At 43.8% G+C, this 23,996-nt stretch overlaps 1 protein-coding gene across 1 annotated transcript in view; it reads left to right on the forward strand.

The window, feature by feature from the left end:
• The first annotated feature begins 9,896 nt into the window (after nucleotides 1-9,896).
• The window catches only part of LOC135514840 (neuropilin-1a-like), a 51,465-nt gene continuing 37,365 nt past the window's right edge, over nucleotides 9,897-23,996 (forward strand). Inside the window, exons 1-2 of the mRNA XM_064938498.1 lie at nucleotides 9,897-10,580; nucleotides 11,257-11,437. Of these exons, the coding sequence (XP_064794570.1) occupies nucleotides 10,511-10,580; nucleotides 11,257-11,437 (251 nt within the window). The 5' untranslated portion in view covers nucleotides 9,897-10,510. The remainder of the gene's footprint in view (nucleotides 10,581-11,256; nucleotides 11,438-23,996) is intronic.

Raw genomic sequence — 23,996 nt, forward strand, 5'->3', positions numbered from 1 at the left:
GGTGAACAGGCAGTGGTTCGGGTGGTTGTTGTCCTTGATGATCTCTTTGGCCTTCCTGTGACATTGGGTGGTGTAGGTGTCCTGGAGGGCAGGTAGTTTGCCCCCGGTGATGCGTTGTGCAGACCTCACTACCCTCTGGAGAGCCTTGCGGTTGTGGGCGGAGCAGTTACCGTACCAGGCGGTGATACAGCCCGACAGGATGCTCTCGATTGTGCATCTGTAAAAGTTTGTGAGTGTTTTTGGTGACAAGCCGAATTTCTTCAGCCTCCTGAGGTTGAAGAGGCACTGCTATGCCTTCTTCACCACGCTGTCTGTGTGGTTGGACCATTTCAGTTTGTCTGTGATGTGTATGCCGAGGAACTTAAAAGTTCCCATCTTGTCGATGTGGATAAGGGGCTGCTCCCTCTGCTGTTTCCTGAAGTCCACGATCATCTCCTTTGTTTTGTTGACATTGAGTGTGAGGTTAATTTCCTGACACCACACTCCAAGGGCCCTCACCTCCTCCCTGTTGGCCGTCTCGTCGTTTTTGGTAATCAAGCCTACCACTGTAGCGTCGTCTGCAAACTTGATGATTGAGTTGCAGCGATTGTGATTGCGTCGTCTGTGGACCTATTGGGGCGGTAAGCAAATAGGAGTGGGTCTAGTGTGTCTGGTAGGGTGGAGGTGACATGGTCCTTGACTAGTCTTTCAAAGCACTTCATGATGACAGAAGTGAGTGCTACGGGGCGGTAAGTCATTTAGCTCAGTTACCTTAGCTTTCTTGGGAACAGGAACAATGGTGGCCCTCTTGAAGCATATGGGAACAGCAGAGTGGGATAAGGATTGATTTAATATGTCCATTAACATACCAGCCAGCTGGTCTGCGCATGCTCTGAGGACGTGGCTGGGAATGCCGTCTGGGCCTGCAGCCTTGCGAGGGTTAACACATTTAAATGTTTTACTCATGTTGGCTGCAGTGAAGGAGAGCCTGCAGATTTTGGTAGCGGGCCGTGTCAGTGGCACTGTATTGTCCTCAAAGCGAGCAAAGAAGTTGTTTAGTTTGTCTGGGAGCAAGACATCGGCATCCACAATGGGGATGGTTTTCTTTTTGTAGTCCGTGATTGACTGTAGACCCTGCCACATACCTCTCGGGGAAATTCTCTGAATGGTAGTGGATTGAAATCAAGCAGTGTAGAGTCTATCTCTATGTCAGTAGGCTTTGCAATGTAAAACATTTTAAAAAACGTCAGTTTCCACATTGAATTTCGTGTTTGGTTTGGAGTCTTCCTACAACATGATCTGAGCTGCTTGGTGATAATGAACGCTCAAATATGGTAATTCGAGTGGGTGTATTTAGACAAAAGGTAATGTTAGCTATACACTGTTATACACAGACTAGCGTACTGTCCAGGGGGTGTGCTTGTACATCAAGCTGCCTCACACTACAGAAACAGGGGGTTTCTGCCCCTGTGGACCGTTCTGGCTCGGACAATGATTCCTTTTCCAAGGCTTACTTTACTTATGTACTGTGCAAATTTAACACGATTCTGCATTGCTCTACAGGATGCCAAGAATTCATCAAGATCAGAGTAATATCCGTTGCTTATAATGAGTTGTGCATATTTGCTCATAACTTAGGATCAGTACATACAGTGTCTACTCAGTCACTCAACGTGAGAGCATCCACAAGCTTCAATCAAGAGTGCCTGACTCCTTTGATAATAACTATTTAATCTGTATTGTCTGTCACATTTGATATCATCAGTTGTGTATCAATAACAACCACGATCTCAATGGACTCGACATTAAATCATGTTTCCTCATCCTATCTTGCTATATCATGCTGTATAAAACAGAATTTAAAAAAAACTGGGTTAAGATTACCTCCTGATGACAAATGGAACATTACAATCTCCTCCACCTCCACTTCTCTGTGTTCAGACTTGACACAAATGAAAACACATTTCTGTAGATGATCTTATCACTCTTCTGCAGATGAGCCAAATAAGAGCAGCTGCCAGATAGTCTTGATCTTTTTATATCACGCTGCTGTCTGGGTTTGATATGGAAAATAGATGAGAATCCACGGCTGTGATACTATGGGATTGGTGACTAATAACAACTAATGGAACGACTTTTGATATATTCTGTGTATATTTTCAAATGCCTCCTAGTAAACTGAAGGCATTTGGTCTTTAGTAACTTCTGGATCGTTGGATGTTGACAATGGTGGCCTGCCGTTTTATCTCTGAGCTCTTTCGCCATAACACAGTAATTGGTGTGTTGAACCCTTGGTGCTTGTCGGGGCATGTTTTGAGAGGACAGACAAAGATAGTGTGTCTGTGTCTTCACTGCCCTCCTGGCCTCCTGGCCCTTTCCCACAGACTCTGTGTCTCAAATGGCACCCAATTCCCTACATAGTAAGGCCACAGTATCTGACCAGTGTAAACACACTCAATCAGTGGCTCAGGCTGTCAGATGCCCAGGATGTCTCAGACCGCTGAGCTCTGCCTGACTGATTACACTGTCACTTACCAAACTTTAACCTTTGAGCTCGAAGCTTCTGGTTGGTCTGGAGCCTTTCTCCCCTTATACCTGACAAGAGACTTTTCTATTAAAAACATTGTCGACACAGCACAAAACAAGTTTTGTCCCTAAATTCAGGCATGTCATATGCCAAGTTATTGTAGGCTTCGTCTTATCCTCCCTGATGTTTTCAAATCAACTAGTTAGTTGGAGGTAACATGATCAATATGGATTGTATGTTTTGTACAGGCAGAGAGGGTATGCCCACACACACACGCGCGCGCACACACACACACACACACACACACACACACACACACACACACACACACACACACACACACACACACACACACACACACACACACACACACACACACACACACACACACACACACACACACACACACACACACACACACACACACACACACACACACACACACACACACACACACACACTTAATTAAGAAGTCCTGTCTCTGGAGATTCCCAGCACTGTTTAGGTTTGAACCAAACAAGACAGCTGGACTCCGTTCCCAATGTCACGATGTGTCCTCCCCATGTGGTTCAATGTAATCCACTACTTTGGTCTCTGGTCAAAAGACATCATCTCTTCTCTGAGCCTGTCCGTCTGTGGGTCTAGGACAGCAGGGCTATGTTCAGTAACCGCTCACCTTATTACCAGGGATCTGGGAAGGGAGACCAGCCCATCAGTTGAAACAACCAGGCTGCATCTCAAATTGCACCTATTTCCTATATAGTGCACTACTTTTGACCAGGGCCTATAGGACTCTAGTCAAAATCAATGCACTATGTAGGAAATAGCGTGCCATGTGGGACTCAGGACCTGTGGCGGTGTGGTATAGCAGGCTACTGACAACATGCAAATGACTCAGATATAATTGGGCATGCTGTGTCAACCCTGATAGTCCTCTATGAAAACACATACTGTAGTTCTGGCGAGTGGGGGAATCAGAATCATGATGGTGTAATAAAACACCATCTAAAAGAACAATCAATTTTTCCATAGCAATTTGAATGTGTTACACACGTCTTGTCTGGAACAAGTTCATCGAAACCATCTAACATGAGTCATTGATCATGTCATTGTCACGGCTGTTAGAATGGACGGACCAAGGCGCAGCGTGATTAGAGTTCCACATCTTTTATTTAGTGAAACTTAAACAAACAATAAACAAACAACGACTGTGAAGTAACGTAGTGCTACAAAACACTAACACAAAACAATATCCCACAAATGCAGGTGGGAACAGGGACACCTTAAGTATGATCCCCAATTAGAGACACCGATAATCAGCTGCCTCTAATTGGGAACCATACTCAATTCCAAACATATAAATAAATAGACTAGAACACCCCCTAGTCACGCCCTGACCTACAACACCATAGAGAACCAAGGGCTCTCTTTGGTCAGGGCGTGAGAGTACCCCCCCCAAAGGTGCGGACTCCGGACGCAAAACCTGAAACCAAATGGGGAGGGTAGGGGGGTGCCTAGTGTTGGTGGCGGCTCCGGTGCGGGTGGTAACCCCCGCCCAGACCCCGGATTTGGCCATGGCCTGAACTGGGCATCGGCGCAGAGGAGGGCTCCTGCCATGGAGTGGGACTGGACGCCGTGCCTGGACTGGGCACCAGCGCAGGGGAAGGCCCCAGCCTTGGAGCGGGACTGGACGCCGTGCCTGGACTGGGCACCAGCGCAGGGGAAGGCCCCAGCCTTGGAGCGGGACTGGACGCCGTGCCTGGACTGGGCACCAGCGCAGGGGAAGGCCCCAGCCTTGGAGCGGGACTGGACGCCGTGCCTGGACTGGGCACCGGCGCAGAGGAAGGTTCCTGCCGGGGAGCAAGACTGGACACCGTGCCTGGACTGGGCACCGGCACAGAGGAAGGCTCCTGCCATGGAGCGGGACTTGACACAGTGCCTGGACTGGGCATCGGTGCAGGTTGCACCGGACTGATGCTACTCTCCTCAGGTCGAGTGTGTGGAGCCGGCACAGGACGCTCCGGGCTGGGGATGCGCACTAGAGGCCTAGTGCGTGGAGCCGGTACAGGTGGCCACAGACTGTTGCCACGCAATTTAGGGTGAGTGCGGGGAGCCGGCACAGGAAGTACCGGGCTGGGGAGGCGCACTGGAGGCCTGGTGCGTGGAGCCGGCACAGGTGGCACTGGACTGGTGACACGCACTTCAGGGCAAGTGCGGGGAGCTGGCACAGGATGTACCGGGCTGGGGAGGCGCATTGAAGGCCTGGTGCATGAAGCCGGCACAGGTGTCACTCCTTGCTACCACCTCTCTCTCCGGTATCTTTCATTGAATTCCTCCACCGACTCCCAAACGGGCTCTGGCACTCCCCGCTGCTCAGCCGACCACCCCTCATGCCACCCCCCCCCCCCCCAAAAAAATCTTGGGGTTTCTGTGGTCGCGGCCCCCGGCGTCATCGCTGTCCTTCCTGAGTCCTCTGAGACTCCCGCCAAGGAAGGGTCTCACATCCACTCATGATCTCCTCCCAGGTCCAACTCACCTTATCCTCCATGGCACGCTGCTTGGTCCTTTCGTGGTGGGATATTCTGCCACGGCTGTTAGAATGGACAGACTAAGGCGCAGCGTGATTAGAGTTCCACATCTTTTATTTAGTGAAACTTAAACAAAACAATAAACAAACAACGACTGTGAAGTAACGTAGTGCTACAAAACACTAACACAAAACAATATCCCACAAATGCAGGTGGGAACAGGGACACCTTAACTATGATCCCCAATGAAAGACAACGATAATCAGCTGCCTCTAATTGGGAACCATACTCAATCCCAAACATAGAAATAAATCGACTAGAACACCCCTTAGTCACGCCCTGACCTACAACACCATAGAGAACCAAGGGCTCTCTATGGTCAGGGCGTGACAGTCATATGGTTTAGAGGTGTTGGTGGGCAAGTACTGTAGTAGGAAAATAGATATAGCTAGAGCACTTAAACATCTTCAAACACAAAAGCCATGTCATATAAGACCTTATGATAAATACACCATACCAATGTTGATAACAAAGGCTATGCGAATGAAAAGGAGAATTTAAAACAGCTTTTGCTAAAAATTCATGAGATGACTTGAATCTCGCACAGGAATGTGTCACAGACATGAGAAGCGTTAATATATCACCCTGTTAGACCTGTCATGTAAATGATGTGACGAGGTAAGAAACACATCTCAGTAGTGGTGATAGCTGAAATGACAGTATTTACAGAATATTTGGCACCGATTCACTCAGTGGTATTAAACTTTTGAAAAAGAGCTGAGGCCTGATGGTACTATTGTTCTGGACACAGTAGAGGAGACAAGAGACTCATACACCCACCTCACATTCAAAGCAAACTGATGAGACAGCAAAAAGACAGCAGCCAAGAAAAGGCTGTCCCAAATGAACAGTGAAAGGGACCCTGCATGGGTCAACGATGACAACGTCATAGTGAGCTAAATCTGGAACCTGTGGCAAAAAGGTATTTAGCCTTAACAGATGATTTCTCCACTATCTGATCCCCTCATTAGTCCCTGAGGACCTGGGGTGCGTCCCAAATGGAACCCTATTCCCTGTGTGGTGTACTTATTTTCAACAGAGCCCTCGTCAAAAGTCGTGCGCTACACAGGGAATAGCGTGCCATTTGGGACGTAAAGCACTCATCTTGGCTGGGCGGTTCACCCGAAAGACAGCACCACTGGCAGCTTGGCCTTTGTTTGAGCTGGGTGAGAAACGATGACAGTTCCATGGGTGCGATTCATCTCCAGCACCATGTTCTTATCATGGCTGTATGACCTCATGATGTGTCCAGCCATAGAAATATAATTAGTTATATTTCAATATGTCCAAATGTCTTCCTCTGCTAGAAATTGTGTGATTTAACTAGGTTATGTATCTGAGATCAAACAAGAGGTCAAACAAGAGGTCATTCTTGGCAGTGGCAAAAATGGCTTCTTCCAAGGTGGAATTTGTGCGATTTGCTCCATGTGTGAAGGCTTGCGTGTGGATGTGTGTGTTTACAATACTATACACCAGTATGCACTCTACCTTCAAAATGCCGTTCCACCTCAAGTCTCGCCATAACTGTGTAATGCATCACTGTCACTCAGTCTGTAATTACAGTGATATTACTGTGCAATTACAGAAACTGCTCCTCTCCTCCATCATTCCTGGCTTATTACCTGTCAGAGGAAAATGCACACATGCACGCACACGTAATAAGCCATTACATTTTTTTGGTAACCAAATTTGACACTCTCATTGACCTCCTACAAAAACTCCTTGTTTGGTGAGCAATTTTTTTTTGGGACGCCACCTGCTGGAGAAGACAGATTTCGGGCCAAGTTATCCGTCGCGCTTCGCCTCTTAGATCTACTCTCCCCACAGAGAGGACCATCTCTCTCACTCTCCTGTTATCTCTTCTCTCTCTCATCTCTCTCAGTGCTCAGATGCTGGTTGGGGGGGGGTAGCCATTTTAGAGCTACTCTAGCTACTGTAGCTAGCTACAATAGTGAGCTTCTTCTCACACATACACACCCCTTGTTATCTATATCTCCCTCTGTAAATCTCTCTCTCACTTGCTGTCTCTCTGTGTAACTCTCTCTCTTTCCCTCTGTGTTACTACTCTCAATCACACTCACATAAACACTCACACATGGTTATCTACAGCTACCATAAGTCTTGTGTGAAACAACAGCGGGTTCAAATTACAGCATAACCATATAATCCCCTCATGACTGCTGCTATTTTGGTTGTGTTTGGGATTATTTTGAGTAGTGTGTGATCCACTATGATGAATGTTACACGGTTGAAATCCAAACGTAAAATAATGTATTACCGTACACACACATGCACACACACACAAACACTCTTATTGTTTTCCCTTGACTTGTGCAGGATCCCCCATGATGCATAGGAATGGCATACAGTTGAAATCCCAACTTCAATGAGAAAAATATACTGTGACAAGTTCATCGAACACATGATAACATTTTACAGGAATTCAAGCCCTGTTACTGTGAAGTGCCTCAATAGATACTAAGCAAATGTCTCAAACACCGACATCCTCCTCCCTCCTCTGACAGTAAGATCATTTATCACTGTGCACAAACACTCACACACACACATACACACCCATACCCACACACACCCACACATACCATACACACCCACACATACACGCCCATACCCATACCCACACACACCCACACATACCATACACACCCACACATACACGCCCATACCCACACACACCCACACATACCATACACACCCACACATACACACCCACACATACACACCCACACATACACACCCACACATACACACCCATACCAACACGCACACATACACACCCATACCCACACCCACACCCACACCCACACCCACACCCACACATACACATACACACCCATACCCACACATACCCACACATACACACCCACACCCACACATACACATACCCACCCACACATACACACCCATACCCACACATACACACCCACACCCATACATACACATACACACCCATACCCTCACCCACTCATACACACACACACACACACACATACGCACTCATACCCACACCCACACACTCATACCCACACCCACATCTGCACATACACACTCATACCCACACCCACACACTCATACCCACACCCACACATACATACCCATACCCACATCCGCACATACACACTCATACCCACACACTCATACCACACCCACATCCGCACATACACACTCATACCCACACCCACACACTCATACCCACACCCACATCCGCACATACACACTCATACCCACACCCACACACTCATACCCACACCCACACACTCATACCCACACCCACAAGGTCTCACAGTCTCAGGTCAGAATTAGATGTTCATCCATTTTTCTCAAACGTCAAATTTTGAAATTGTTCCAAATGTCAAATTGCGAAGTGTTAAGTTTAGGCATGAACTCTGAATTGTTAAGGTAAGGGTTAATGTTTGGGGTAGGCTTAAAACCAAATAACTTTTTATCATTGTATTTGAACCTCCAACCTTTGGAATCAGAAGCAGATGCTGACATCCGTCCACTATTTACCACGCCTTAGCAAAACCAAAACCTACTTGAAGGTAACAGCGCTCATTGTTGCCCCTAGTGGCCAGTTTCCACGTCATATCCCAACGTCCTCAGACATGGATGGACGTCGAATACTGACTTGTATCATGGGTGACCTGGCTGCCCACACACACACACACACACACACACACACACACACACACACACACACACACACACACACACACACACACACACACACACACACACACACACACCGCAGTGTAGCTCTGTCACATAAGACCTGTTACTATGACACAACTTAACTCAACGCACTCAGTAGAGAGGTAGAGCACTTGACATAATCTTCAGAAACTTACCAACCTCAACCCAGATGCACAGAGTCAATCGTTCCTACTTCCAAATGAGAGATTTGGGCTCCTATTCATAATGCATCTCAGAGTAGGAGTACTGATCTAGGATCCGTTTTCCCTTTTACATCATAATGAATAAGATTGTATGGACAGGTGGGACTTGAGCTTGCACAGCTGCACCAGGTGGTGATAGGGTTTAAGATGTATTCTTACAAAATGTGGATGTTACTTATCATACGGGAGCTAGCTACGGGAGAGATTATGTGAAATGTGCTGCCTTTAGTCAAATATTTTGTCAATGCAGAATATTTGTATTATTTTGTGTGTGTGTGGGTGGGGGGGGGGGGGGGTAAAAAAAACAGTGTGCTGATGATTGAGTTACTTTCTTTCTGACTCCCTTCAGCGATAGCAAGCCTGATCTTTTAACAGACTGTTAGAATGTTGTGTGATCATTAGATAACAGTTGGCCGACACAATCTGCTTTAATAAGCAATAGGCTACAGAAAACGGTTACGGACATGACAGCATTCTTAATGCGTTCTTAATTGGAACAGAAGACAGCTTTCCATATAGCAAAATATTCCTCTTGGAATTGAAGTGCCAGTAAAACAATATATAATACTGTAATTGCATAAGAATATAGTAGCCTACTGCAGAAGCTAGGATCTATCAGAAGCAAGGCATCAAGTGAAGTGCTTAAAGTGATTATTCCGCAAAACCCCTTATGCCATTGTTATATGGGCCTATTGTTATACGTTCAACGCTTGTTGTTTTTTGAATTTGCGACAGGTAGCGTAAGATTAGTATATCAAAATGAATGGTTCAACTTTGTTTGTGTATTATCTTCATTCCTTCCAATCCAGAACATCTCCCTCTGCTGTGCGCCAGCGGGAGGAGGGCGCACAGTGTCTTTCGCTCCTGCCCACTCTTCTCGTAGTCATCTGTCTGTGCCTGTGTGCGTCTTGGAGCTGGAATTTTGGGAGTGGAAATGCCACTGTTACTTTCACAGTTGGCGTCAAGTCGAATGAGAGTGACCCTCTGACATTCTACTGTGTCGGTCAGACAGCGCGCTCGGAAAAGGGCCGAACCGTTACCGAACGAACGCAGTCAAAAGGAATAGGAATTGGGGATTTTAGACGGGGTAGTAGTGAGTGTATGAGATATTATTGAATCTTTTAAGTTTATTACTCCACTTTTGATATACAATTATCAGTTATCGATTGATAGGCTAACTGTTGGGGCACTATAGGCGTCTGGATTTTCAGAATCAACAATTGTTTTCTGCGTTTGGATGATTATTATTTTTATTTTCCTGGGAAATGGCAAGTTCTTATTCTGCGAGAGAAACACGACTTTCCGAGGAAAGAGGAAACAGCAGCTGAACAGGCTACTAAAGGATGCTGGCAACCTGAAGCTGTCAGACAAATTTCTCCTACATTTCTGAGACATTTGTTGTTTTGCTTTGAGGACTATAAAACCGTGGAAATATCAAAGTTTATTTTTGATCTTTTTCTTTTTCTTTTTTTTTTTTACAGATTTGTATATTTTACAGTCCAATGATGTATTGTGGATTTATACTGTTATTTTCAACCCAACTCATTGTTGTGGCTCCATTGATTCAAAGCGGTAAGTGTAGACTGTTGAAATATCATATTTTCTAACATTGTCCTTATAAAAGCCTTAATTTGGACAATTTGAAATCACGACTCACCTGTTTTCGTCACGTCTACGGAGGTGCACCTAGGCTACAGTACAGGGGTTTGCAAGACGCATCTGAAGCCTAAGCTCTCTCGTCTAAATCAGTTGAAAGTCAAGCTTTCCAAAACGGTAGAGTTTCTTGGTTATGTATTTATCTAAAGGTATCGTTCCCTCAACAGTAGGGAGAGGGAATACATGATTTTTGTTCCAATGTGTTCGTTCTCATGTATTGTTTATGGTGTCGGTAAATGGGCACTTGTGAGAGCATGTCTTCATATTTGCTATGTTATTTACTATTCATGTAGTAAATAACAACAACAAAAAGATACAAAAATGACAACGTTGCTTATTTCTGACTCATATCTCATGCTTCACTAGTTTTGAAACAAGTACACTGGTAAAATGTGTGTTTTTACATCTTCTGTTAATAATTTCCACTGACGATTGGCAGTGCGTTATTACTCTTTTTTTCTGAATGATAATATATATATTTTTTAAAGGGTCGCCTACAACATCATCTTGTTTTTTCCTGTTCATTCAAAAATCAGATGTCATTTCTCGCTCACGGAATTCGTTCTTAAATAATTATCTCTGTCTGTTTTAGTTGCAGATAAATGTGGAGATAACATTGAGATAACCAATGCAGATTATCTCACCTCGACTGGCTATCCGAACTCATACCCTCCATCACAGCAATGTATGTGGGTGATATCAGCCCCAGAACCGGGCCAGAAGATACTCATCAACTTTAACCCACATTTTGATCTGGAGGACCGAGAATGCAAGTACGTAAAGCGCTCTTTTTCTGGACGTAGTGTGTGACTCTGCCACCTATTGGTCAATATAAGAACTTTATATTCCAATGACTCCTTCTGGGGCCGTAGGTATCAGAGTAAGAGTGCTGATCCCCCCCCATGTTTTCTATTAATTTAGGTCTACATGGAAAAACTGATCATAAGTAAACACTCCTACTGTGAGATGCTTGATGCGAACATGGAAGAGGACTAGACTGTAGCATCAACCATTACCTACTTAAGGGTGTTGTCATTTGAGAGGAAATATAATTGGATCGATGTGTTTTGGTTTTATTATTTGATTTGCTCTGTAGTGCTGTCTACAATATTGTTGGGTCAAAGATCACTTATATTTTGCCTAGTCCCTGTCTTTAGCTGTGCTACCTAGTGCCGATCATTGATTATGATTTGGGTCACACATACAGTATCTGACAGACACACACACACACACAACAACACCACACATGCATTCAGCACCTTAGGATAAGTGTGCATTCTCACTAACGCCCATATGTTCACAATCTACCATAAATAACCCCATTTGTATAATGATCCCTTTGTCTGTGTAAATCACAGGCTCACTGACTGTCTTGCACATGGGGTCCTTGACTACTATTAGATCACATTTCACCACCAAGGGACCTATAAAATGTGAGCACTCTTTAGGATTCTGGCAGATACTGGATAGTGTATAGCTTTCTATAAGGAGAGATGTTCTTTGGAATCATGTTGGGAATGCCTTCAGTTCCTTGCTACTGCATCCCTAGGTTTTTAGAGAGCAACCAAGTCTGTGTTTTTGAATCTGATGATAGATTCACTGTAATATTCATTCGGACATATACTACAATACGGTGCCTTCGGAAAGTATTCAGACCCCTTGACTTGTTCCACATTTTGTTGGGTTACAGCCTCATTCTAAAATTGATTGAATTGTTGTTTCCCCTCATCGACCTACACACAATACCCAATAATAACAAAGAAATAAAGTTATTTAGACATTTTTGCTAATTTATGAAAGAGTATTCATACCCTTTACTCAGTACTTTGTTAAAGCACCTTTGGCAGCAATTACAGCCTCAAATCTTCTTGGGTATGATGCTACAAGCTTGGCACACCTGTATTTGGGGAGTTTCTCCCATTCTTCTCTCCAGATCCTCTCAACCTCTATCATGGGGAGCATTGCTGCACAGCTATTTTCAGGTCTCTCCAGAGATGTGTGATCAAGTCCGGGCTCTGGCTGGGCCACTCAATGACATTCAAAGAATTGTCCTGAAGCTAATCCTGCGCTGTCTTGGCTGTCTGCTTAGGGTTGTTGTCCTCTTGGAAGGTAAACCTTCAACCCAGTCTGAGGTCCTGAGCGCTCTTGAGCAGGTTTTCATCAAGGATCTCTGTACTTTGCTCCGTTCATCTTTGCCTCGATCCTGACTAGCGGAAAAACACCCTCACAGCATGATACTGCCACAACCATGCTTCACCGTAGAGATGGTGCCAGGTTTCCTCCAGACGTGACGCCTGGCATCCAGGCCATAGAGTTCAATTTTGGTTTCATCACACCAGAGAATCTTGTTTTTCATGGTCTGAGAGTCTTTAGGTGAGTTTTGGCAAACTCCAAGCAGGCTGTCATGTGCATTTTACTGAGGAGTGGCTTCCATCTACCATAAGGGCCTGATTGGAGGAACTTTTTCTCAGTTTGGCCAGGCGGCCAGCTCTAGGAAGAGTCTTGGTGGTTCCAAACTTCTTCCATTTTAGAATGATGGAGGCCACTGTGTTCTTTGGGACCTTCAATGCTGCAGACATTTTTTTGGTACCCTTCCCCAGATCTGTGCCTTGACACAATCCTGTCTCAGAGCTCTACGGACAATACCTTCGACCTCATGGCTTGGTTTTTGCTCTGACATGCACTGTCAACTGTGGGACCTTATATAGACAGGTGTGTGCCTTTCCAAAGCATGTCCAATCAATTGAATTCACCACAGGTGCACTCCAATCAAGTTGTAGAAACATCTCAAGGATGATCAATGGAAACCGGATGAACCTGAGCTCAATTTCGCGTCTCATAGCAAAGGGTCTGAATACTTATTTAAATAAGATATTTCAGTTTTTATTTTTGCATAAATTTGCTCACATTTCTAAATACCTGTTTTCGCTTTGTCATTATGGGGTATTGTGTGTAGATTGATGAGGATTTTGATTTTATTTAATCCATTTTAGAATAAGGCTGTAACGTAACAAAATGTGGAAAAAGTCGAGGGGTCTGAATACTTTCCGAAGGCTCTGTATATAGTGTATAGGATCTATAAGGAGAGATGTAGTTCTTTGGAACCATTGGAACACCGCCAGATTCTCCAGTAAATTAATCACTGTTGACATTGCGTCTCCGAGTTGTAACGCCAACCGAGCTGGTGTTTTTTACTTTGATGATAGGTTTACTGTAATATTTGTTATGAGGATTTATTTTATAGCTCATAGTCACGGTTTGGTTAATGTGAATGTTGTTTTTGGCTATTAAAAAAAAAAATCAAATGAGCGGCCGTGGCAAAACCACAGATTCCTACGAGAAAACGTATCCCTTTTCCTTTCATCAACAACATCTGCAAACCAAACTCCAAAACGTGATATTTCAATGTCACCTATAAAACATATGACTGAAACGGTTAGGGTCGTTGTCCTACAGTGGTGGCACTGACCCCGGCACACATGTCGGCATGGGTTCGAATCCGGCCCACTGTTGACTCCACCTCCTCCTACCTTTCCTGTCTTCTCTCTCTACTGTATTATTTGTTCAGTAAAAAACATAGAAAATACAAAAGGAGTGTGACTGCCTCACTGCCTCACTCCTTAATATATATATACAAAAGTATGCGGACACACCTTCAAATTAGTGGATTCGGGCTATTTCAGACACACCCGTTGCTGACAGGTGTATAAAATCGAGCACACAGCCATGCAATCTCCACAGACAAACATTGGCAGTAGGTTGACCCATACTATGGACTTTCAACGTGGCACCATCGGTAGGGAGCTTCATGAAATGGGTTTCCATGGCTGAGTAGCTGCACACAAGCCTAAGATCACCATGCGCAATGCCAAGCGTTGGCTGGAGTGGTGTAAAGCCTGCCAACATTGGACTCTGGACCAGGGGAAACGCATTCTCTGGAGTGATGAATCACCATCTGGCAGTCTCACGGTCCATACATAAATGTTTTTTTCGAGATCGGTGTGGAAGAACTTGACTGGCATGGACAGAGCCCTGACCTAAACCCCATCAAACACCTTTGCGATGAATTGGCACGCCGACTGCAAGCCAGGCATATAATCGCCAATATCAGTGCCCAACCTCACTAATGCTCTTGTGGCTGAATGGAAGCAAGCCCCGCAGCAATGTTCCAACATCTACTGGAAAGCCTTCCCAGAAGAGGGGAGGCTGTTATAGCAGCAAAGAGGGAACCAACTCCATATTAACCCCCATGACTTCGGAATGAAATGTGCGACAAGCAGATGTCCACATCATTTTGGTCATGTAGTATATATATATATATATATATGTACAGTACCAGTCAAAAGTTTAGACACACCTACTCATCCAAGGGTTTTCTTTATTTTTACTATTTTCTACATTGTAGAATAAAAGTAAAGACATCAAAAGTATGAAATAACATATATGGAATCATGTAGTTTCCAAAAAAGTGTTAAACAAATCAAAATACACTACCGTTCAAAAGTTTGAGGTCACTTAGAAATGTCCTTGTTTTTGAAAGAAAAGCACATTTTTTGTCCTTTAAAATAACATCAAATTGATCATAAATACAGTGTAGATATTGATAATGTTGTAAATGACTATTGTAGCTGGAAATGGCTGAAGAGGCGACTCCGGGATGCTGGCCTTCTAGGCAGAGTTGCAGAGACAAAGCCACATCTCAGACTGGCCAATAAAAATAAAAGATTAAGATGGGCAAAAGAACACAGACACTGGAAAGCGGAACTCTGCCTAGAATGCCAGCATCCCAGAGTCGCCTCTTCATTTTTGACATTAAGACTGGTGTTTTGCAGGTTCTATTTAATGAAGCTGCCAGTTGAGGACTTGTGAGGCATCTGTTTCTCAAACTAGATACTCTAATGTACTTGTCCTCTGGCTCAGTTAGGCACCGGGGCCTCCCAATCCTTTTTCTATTCTGGTTAGAGCCAGTTTGTGCTGCTCTGTGAAAGGAGTAGTACACAGCATTGTACGAGATTTAATTTCTCAGAACAAAAACAAACTGACAAGTTTCAGAAGAAAGTTTTTTGTTTCTGGCCAATTTGAGCTTGTAATCGAACCCGCAAATACTGATGCTCCAGATACTCAACTAGTCTAAAGAAGGCCAGTTGTATTGCTTCTTTATTCGGCAAATCAGTTTTCAGCTGTGCTAACATAATTGCAAAAGGGTTTTCTAATGATCAATTAGCCTTTTAAAATTATAAACTTGGATTAGCTAACACAACGTGCCATTGGAACACAGGAGTGATGTTTGTTGATAATGGGCCTCTGTACGCCTATGTAGATTTAACATAAAAAATCAGCTGTTTCCAGCTACAATAGTCATTTACAACATTAACAATGTCTGCACTGTATTTCTGATCAATTTGATATTATTTTAATGGATGAAAAATGTGCTTTTCTTTCAAAAACAAGGACATTTCTAAGTGACTCCAAACTTTTGAACGGTTGTGTTAATTTTATATTTGAGATTCTTCAAAGTAGCCACCATTTGCCTTCATGACAGCATTGCACCCTCTTGGCATTCTCTCAACCAGCTTCATGAGTTAGTCACCTTGAATGCATTTCAATTAACAGGTGGGCCTTGTTAAAAGTTCATTTGTGGAATTTCTTTCCTTCTTAATGCATTTGAGCCCATCAGTTGTGTTGTGACAAGGTAGGGGTGGGTATACAGAAGATAGCCCTATTTGGTAAAAGACCAAGTCTATATTATGGCAAGAACAACTCAAATAAGCAAAGAGAAACGACAGTCCATCGTTACTGACGGTCAGTCAATCTGGAAATTTCAAGAACTTTGAAAGTTTCTTTAAGTGCAGTTTCAAAAGTCATAAAGTGCTATGATGAAACTGGCTCTCATGAGGACCGCCACAGGAATGGAAGACCCAGAGTTACCTCTGCTGCAGAGTTCATTAGATTTACCAGCCTCAGAAATTGCAGCTCAAAAAAATGCTTCACAGAGTTCAAGTAACAGACACATCTAAACAAATCAAATCAAATGTTATTTGTCACATGCGAATAAATACAACCGGTGTAGACTGTACAGTTAAATGCTTACTTACAAGCCCTAACCGCAATGCAGTTTATCCACATACAGTGCCTTGCGAAAGTATTCGGCCCCCTTGAACTTTGCGACCTTTTGCCACATTTCAGGCTTCAAACATAAAGATATAAAACTGTATTTTTTTGTGAAGAATCAACAACAAGTGGGACACAATCATGAAGTGGAATGACATTTATTGGATATTTCAAACTTTTTTAACAAATCAAAAACTGAAAAATTGGGCGTGCAAAATTATTCAGCCCCTTTACTTTCAGTGCAGCAAACTCTCTCCAGAAGTTCCGTGAGGTTCTCTGAATGATCCAATGTTGACCTAAATGACTAATGATGATAAATACAATCCACCTGTGTGTAATCAAGTCTCCGTATATATGCACCTGCACTGTGATAGTCTCAGAGGTCCGTTAAAAGCGCAGAGAGCATCATGAAGAACAAGGAACACACCAGGCAGGTCCGAGATACTGTTGTGAAGAAGTTTAAAGCCGGATTTGGATACAAAAAGATTTCCCAAGCTTTAAACATCCCAAGGAGCACTGTGCAAGCGATAATATTGAAATGGAAGGAGTATCAGACCACTGCAAATCAACCAAGACCTGGCCGTCCCTCTAAACTTTCAGCTCATACAAGGAGAAGACTGATCAGAGATGCAGCCAAGAGGCCCATGATCACTCTGGATGAACTGCAGAGATCTACAGCTGAGGTGGGAGACTCTGTCCATAGGACAACAATCAGTCATATATTGCACAAATCTGGCCTTTATGGAAGAGTGGCAAGAAGAAAGCCATTTCTTAAAGATATCCATAAAAAGTGTTGTTTAAAGTTTGCCACAAGCCACCTGGGAGACACACCAAACATGTGGAAGAAGGTGCTCTGGTCAGATGAAACCAAAATTGAACTTTTTGGCAACAATGCAAAACGTTATGTTTGGCGTAAAAGCAACACAGCTCATCACCCTGAACACACCATACCCACTGTCAAACATGGTGGTGGCAGCATCATGGTTTGGGCCTGCTTTTCTTCAGCAGGGACAGGGAAGATGGTTAAAATTGATGGGAAGATGGATGGAGCCAAATACAGGACCATTCTGGAAGAAAACCTGATGGAGTCTGCAAAAGACCTGATTCTGGGATGGAGATTTGTCTTCCAACAAGACAATGATCCAAAACATAAAGCAAAATCTACAATGGAATGGTTCAAAAATAAACATATCCAGGTGTTAGAATGGCCAAGTCAAAGTCCAGACCTGAATCCCATCGAGAATCTGTGGAAAGAACTGAAAACTGCTGTTCACAAATGCTCTCCATCCAACCTCACTGAGCTCGAGCTGTTTTGCAAGGAGGAATGGGAAAAAATTTCAGTCTCTCGATGTGCAAAACTGATAGAGACATACCCCAAGCGACTTACAGCTGTAATCACAGCAAAAGGTGGCGCTACAAAGTATTAACTTAAGGGGGCTGAATAATTTTGCACGCCCAATTTTTCAGTTTTTGATTTGTTAAAAAAGTTTGAAATATCCAATAGATGTTGTTCCACTTCATGATTGTATCCCACTTGTTGTTGATTCTTCACAAAAAAATACAGTTTTATATCTTTATGTTTGAAGCCTGAAATGTGGCAAAAAGTCGCAAAGTTCAAGGGGGCCTAATACTTTCGCAAGGCACTGTATGTGGTTCCCACCGTGAAGCATGGAGGAGGAGGTGTGATGGTGTGGGGGTGGTTTGCTGGTGATACTGTCTGTGATCCACATATGTGGTTCCCACCGTGAAGCATGGAGGAGGAGGTGTGATGGTGTGGGGGTGGTTTGCTGGTGATACTGTCTGTGATTTATTTAGCATTCAAGACACACTTAACCAGCATGGCTACCACAGCATTCTGCAGCAATACCCAATCCCATCTGGTTTGCGCTTAGAGGGACTATCATTTGTTTTTCAACAAGACAATGACGCAACACACCTCCAGGCTGTGTAAGGGATATTTGACCAAGAAAGAGAGTGTTGGAGTGCTGCATCAAATGATTTCATCTGGTTGGTTTGGGATAAGTTGGACCGCAGAGTGAAGGAAAAGCATCCAACAAGTGCTCAGCATATGTGGGAACTCCTTCAAGACTGTTGGATAAGCATTCCAGGTGAAGCTGGTTGAAAGAATGCCAAGAGCGTGCAAATCTGTCATCAAGGCAAAGAGGGGCTACTTTGAAGAATCTAAAATATATTTGGATTGGTTTAATTAACACTTTTTTGGTTACTACAAGATTCCATATGTGTTATTTCATAGTTTCCATGTCTTCACTATTACTCTACAATGTAGAAAATAAAGAAAAACCCTTGAATGAGTAGGTGTTCTAAAACATTTCACTGGTAATGTACATAACTAAGGGGTAATCCATCGGAATGTACTGGAAAGGAGGCGGATGTCGTTCTACTTGCATGGCAGCCACAGTTCGACTTTCTTATGGCTCATCCTAATAGAAATGTATTGTCTGAACTGAATTCCTCCCTTATCAGATAGAATGTCCGGGGAAGCTGCAGTGCATGACTGCATCCCAAATGTCACCTTATTCCCTATTACACTACTTTTGACACCTCTGGTCAAAAGTATTACACAATATAGGGAATTGGGTGCCATTTGGGATGCAGACTACTAGGTGTCTGCCATTGCTCCCCTATATTTTAATTAAATTACAGAGCCAAATAGAACATACATGTCCCTGTGCCATGGAACATGTCTGTAACTATCCAACCAAAGAATTTTAAACGTGATGGTTCTTTTGGCCTTCAAGCATTAGTCCAAAACATTCGTTTTTTTCTTCGAAAGAGAGGTCTATAATTATGTTTTCAGTGTGGTGCCCGAACAACAACCTCTCCCTCAACATCAGAAAGTCCAAGGAGCTGATCGTGGACTACAGGAAATGGAGGGCCGAGCACGCCCCATTCACATCGAAGAGTCTGTAGTGGAGGGGGTTGAGAGCTTCAAGTTCCTCTGTGTCCACATCACTAAGGACCTATCATGGTCCAAATACACCAACACAGTCGTGAAGAGGGTACGACAAAACCTCTTCCCCCTTTAGGAGTCTGAAAAGATTTGGCATGGGCCCTCATATCCTCAAAACGTTATACAGCTGCACCATTGAGAGCGTCTTGACTGGCTGCATCACCGCTTGGTAAGGCAATTGCTTGGCATCTGACAATAAGGCGCTACAGATTGTAGTGCATATGGGCCAGTGTATCACTGGCGCCAAGCTCAATGGCATGTCATCCAGGACCTCTATACCAGGTGGTGTCAGAGGGACTCCAGACACCCAAGTCATAGACCTCTATACCAGGTGGTGTCAGAGGGACTCCAGACACCCAAGTCATAGACCTCTATACCAGGTGGTGTCAGAGGGACTCCAGACACCCATGTCATAGACTGTTCTCTTTGCTACCGCACGGCAAGCAGTACCAGAGCGCCAAGTCTGGGAACAAAAGGCTCCTTTACAGCTTCCACCCCCCAAGCCATAAGACTACTGAACAGTTCATCAAATCTCTACCCTGTCTATTTGCATTGACCCCCTTTTTATTTCCACTGACCCTCTTGAACTGGCTCTCTTCACACTCACTGAACTCTACTCACAGACTCACACATACTATACCGACAGTCTACACACACACACACACACACACACACACACACACACACACACACACACACACACACACACACACACACACACACACACACACACACACACGCACACAATCACGCTCTTTCACGCTCTTCACATGCGCTGCTACTACTCTGTTAGTTATCTATCCTGATTGTCAAAATCAAATACAATTTCATTGGTCACAAATACACATGGTTAGCAGATGTTAATGCGAGTGTAGCGAAATGCTTGTGCTTCTAGTTCCGACCATGCAGTAATATCTATGTTTAGTCACATTTACCCCTACCTACATGCACATTTTACCTCAAATAGCTCAACTATCTCGTACCCCTGCACATTGACTCGGTACCTGTAGTGAGGTGTGTACTGGCGGCAGAGAAGTCAGGCGCAGGAGAGCGAAAACTGGTTTACAACGGTTTTGTTTAATAAATAAATGGGCCAAACAAAACCCTGTAAATAACAGCATACCGTTGTACTACAAGAAACAATTACGGACAAGGACATGGGGGGAGGGTTAATTACACAACATGGAATTGATGGAATTGGAACCAGGTGTGATGGAAGACAAGACAAAACCAATGGAAAACGAAAAGTGGTTCAACAATGGCTGGAAGGTCGGTGACTTCAACCGCAGAACAGCGCCCGAACAAGGAGCGGGACCAACTTCGGCAAAAGTCGTGACAGTACCGGTATTCCTTGTGTATAGTCTCGTTATTGTTATTTTATTGTGTTACACTGACAGAGACAGAGAGAGAGAGAGAGAGAGGTAGAGAGACAGAGAGAGGTAGAGAGAGAGAGAGAGAGAGAGAGAGAGAGAGAGAGAGAGAGAGAGAGAGAGAGAGAGAGAGAGAGAGACAGAGAGACGGAGAGAGAGAGAGAGACAGAGAGAGACAGAGAGAGACAGAGAGAGAGAGAGAGGGAGAGAGAGGGAGAGAGAGAGGGAGAGAGAGAGAGAGAGAGAGAGAGAGAGAGAGACAGAGAGAGACAGAGAGAGACAGAGAGAGAGAGAGAGAGGGAGAGAGAGGGAGAGAGAGAGGGAGAGAGAGAGGGAGAGAGAGAGAGAGAGAGAGAGAGACAGAAAGACAGAAAGACAGAAAGACAGAGAGAGCGCTAAATGGAAAGGTTAGAAAGAAGGTTTGCTGGAGAAATGCAGTTTTGAACTCTTCCCTTGAAATCACAGTCGGAACTGACACAATAACATTCATGGAGTGGTCAGATATCAAAATAACATCAATAAGGCTTTTGTGGAGATGCTCTGTGCCTTGAGTCGATATGCCAGCATGACTGTGGCCAATGTGGAGAAGCATCAAAGACAGAGTCTGTGTCCCGGTCAAAATGTTGCACTACATAGGGAATAGGGTGCTATTTGGGATGTAATCCTAAATCTAACCAAATACAGACTTATCTCACACTGACACTAAAATAGCATGACCGTTTTTTAAATTTGTTTGAACAGTTTCCTCGAGCGTGAGACCATGACACAGAGAGAGAGGGAGAGAGAGAGTGATAGAGCGATAGAGCGAAAGGTTAGGAAGGAGGTTTGAATCATACTCATAATCACAGACAGCACTTTGAATCGTTCTGAATCATACTCATAATCACAGACAGCACTTTGAATCGTTCTGAATCATACTCATAATCACAGACAGCACTTTGAATCGTTCTGAATCATACTCATAATCACAGACAGTACTTTGAATCATTCTGAATCATACTCATAATCACAGACAGTACTTTGAATCGTTATGAATCATACCCATAATGATTCAAAGGAGAAATGCCACATCAGCATGGCCTACTGTTCAATCAGCCGTTTACATTTAGGTTTGGCCTAGCGTGTCAACCTCCAGACACAACAATGTGTTTAGCCTCAATGTGTTCTTTTCAATGGAGGCAGAATGGCTCTTTCCAACTGCTTTCCTCAGCAGTGGAGGCAAAATCAGGAAAGGCCAGGTGTATTATTGGATCCAACATGGGTTGTTTGTGGTTTGGCTTCTAAGGAACTAAATTGGGTCATGAACTTCTACAACAATCTGTTTGTTTGTTCTCGGTTCCATGGGCATGTTCCTTTTATTTCACCACTTTGAAGTTGACAGGAATCTTAACAGCTACTGATTATATTAGAGCCTTGGAAGGTCAGTCTGCCCTCCCATCTTGCACGTAAATACCGTTGGTGGCTCCAAATTTACTCACAAGAGTATATCCTGTGTCATTTCGTGACATTGGCCTAGGATACAAGTTTTAAAAACAACCATAACAGATCTCATAAATCAAAGAGACAGTTTCTTGTACGCACAAATCCTAACTTAAGATCTTTGGCACTTGAGATTAGAATTTTCACCCAAATCTCCCAATTACATCTATGGAAGATTAATGCGAACATCAGAGTTACGACTGATGTGCTTGTCTGAAGTTACTCTCTCGTGAACTTCAAGTCGTGTATCTGAATCCAATCTTAAAGCCAGGATGTAGGGTGATTACAGGACTAAAGGCTGCATGAGGCACACTTCATTTTCCCTTGTTGTCTGTAGTTGACGTAACCTTTGTGGTATGACACATATAAAACAAAACCACAACTGCAGACCTGCACGATCCCAACTAGCAGTGGTGCTGCTGTGTGACCTGGCCAAAGAACATTGTCTGAGTACCAAATGGCACCACTATGTAGGGACTATGTACTATGTAGGGACTATGTAGGGACTATGTAGGGACTATGTAAGGACTATGTAAGGACTATGTAGAGACTATGTAGGGACGAGGGTCTCCTGCTATGGAGAAATGGATACAACTCGAATTGAATGATCCCCTCAGTGTGGTCAATTCATTTCCACTGCGCCACTATGGCTCTGTGGTCATTGTGGTCATCCAGATGAAAGACTTGGGGTTAGTTAGATGGCTGGTGGTGGCTGTTATAGAGCCACAGGCCAGTTAGCGTAATGACCAGTTGCACTATGACCTCTTGGACAGACCTCTGGATTTCTTCTTTTCTGCCCTGAGGCTCTTGCGTTTTCTAATTTTTCTTCTCTACACACATTCTCTCTATCTCTATCTCTCTCCCTCTCGCTCTCTCATTGTAGCTGAAGGTATAGAGTTGATGTCAGATGTTTACATGCACTTAGGTTGGAGTCATTAAAACTCATTTTTCAACCACTGCACAAATGTATTGTTAACAAACTATAGTTTTGGCAAGTTGGTTAGGACATCTACTTTGTGCTTGACACAAATCATTATTCCAATTGTTTACAGACAGATTATTTCACTTATAATTCACTGTATCACAATTCCAGTGGGTCAGAAGTTTAAATACTCTAAGTTGACTGTGCCTTTAAACAGCTTGGAAAATTCCAGAAAATGATGTCATGGCTTTAGGAGCTTCTATTAGGCTAATTGACATCATTTGAGTCAATTGGAGGTGTACCTGTGGATGTATTTCAAGGCCTACCTTCAAACTCAGTGTCTCTTTGCTTGACATCATGGGAAAATCAAAAGAAATCAGCCAAGACCTCAGAAAGAGTTGTAGACCTCCACAAGTCTGGTTCATCCTTGGGAGCAAATTCCAAACATCTGAAGGTACCACGTTCATCTGTACAAACAA

The sequence above is a fragment of the Oncorhynchus masou genome, chromosome 3, assembly GCF_036934945.1.
Source record: "Oncorhynchus masou masou isolate Uvic2021 chromosome 3, UVic_Omas_1.1, whole genome shotgun sequence".
Lineage (NCBI taxonomy): Eukaryota > Metazoa > Chordata > Actinopteri > Salmoniformes > Salmonidae > Oncorhynchus > Oncorhynchus masou.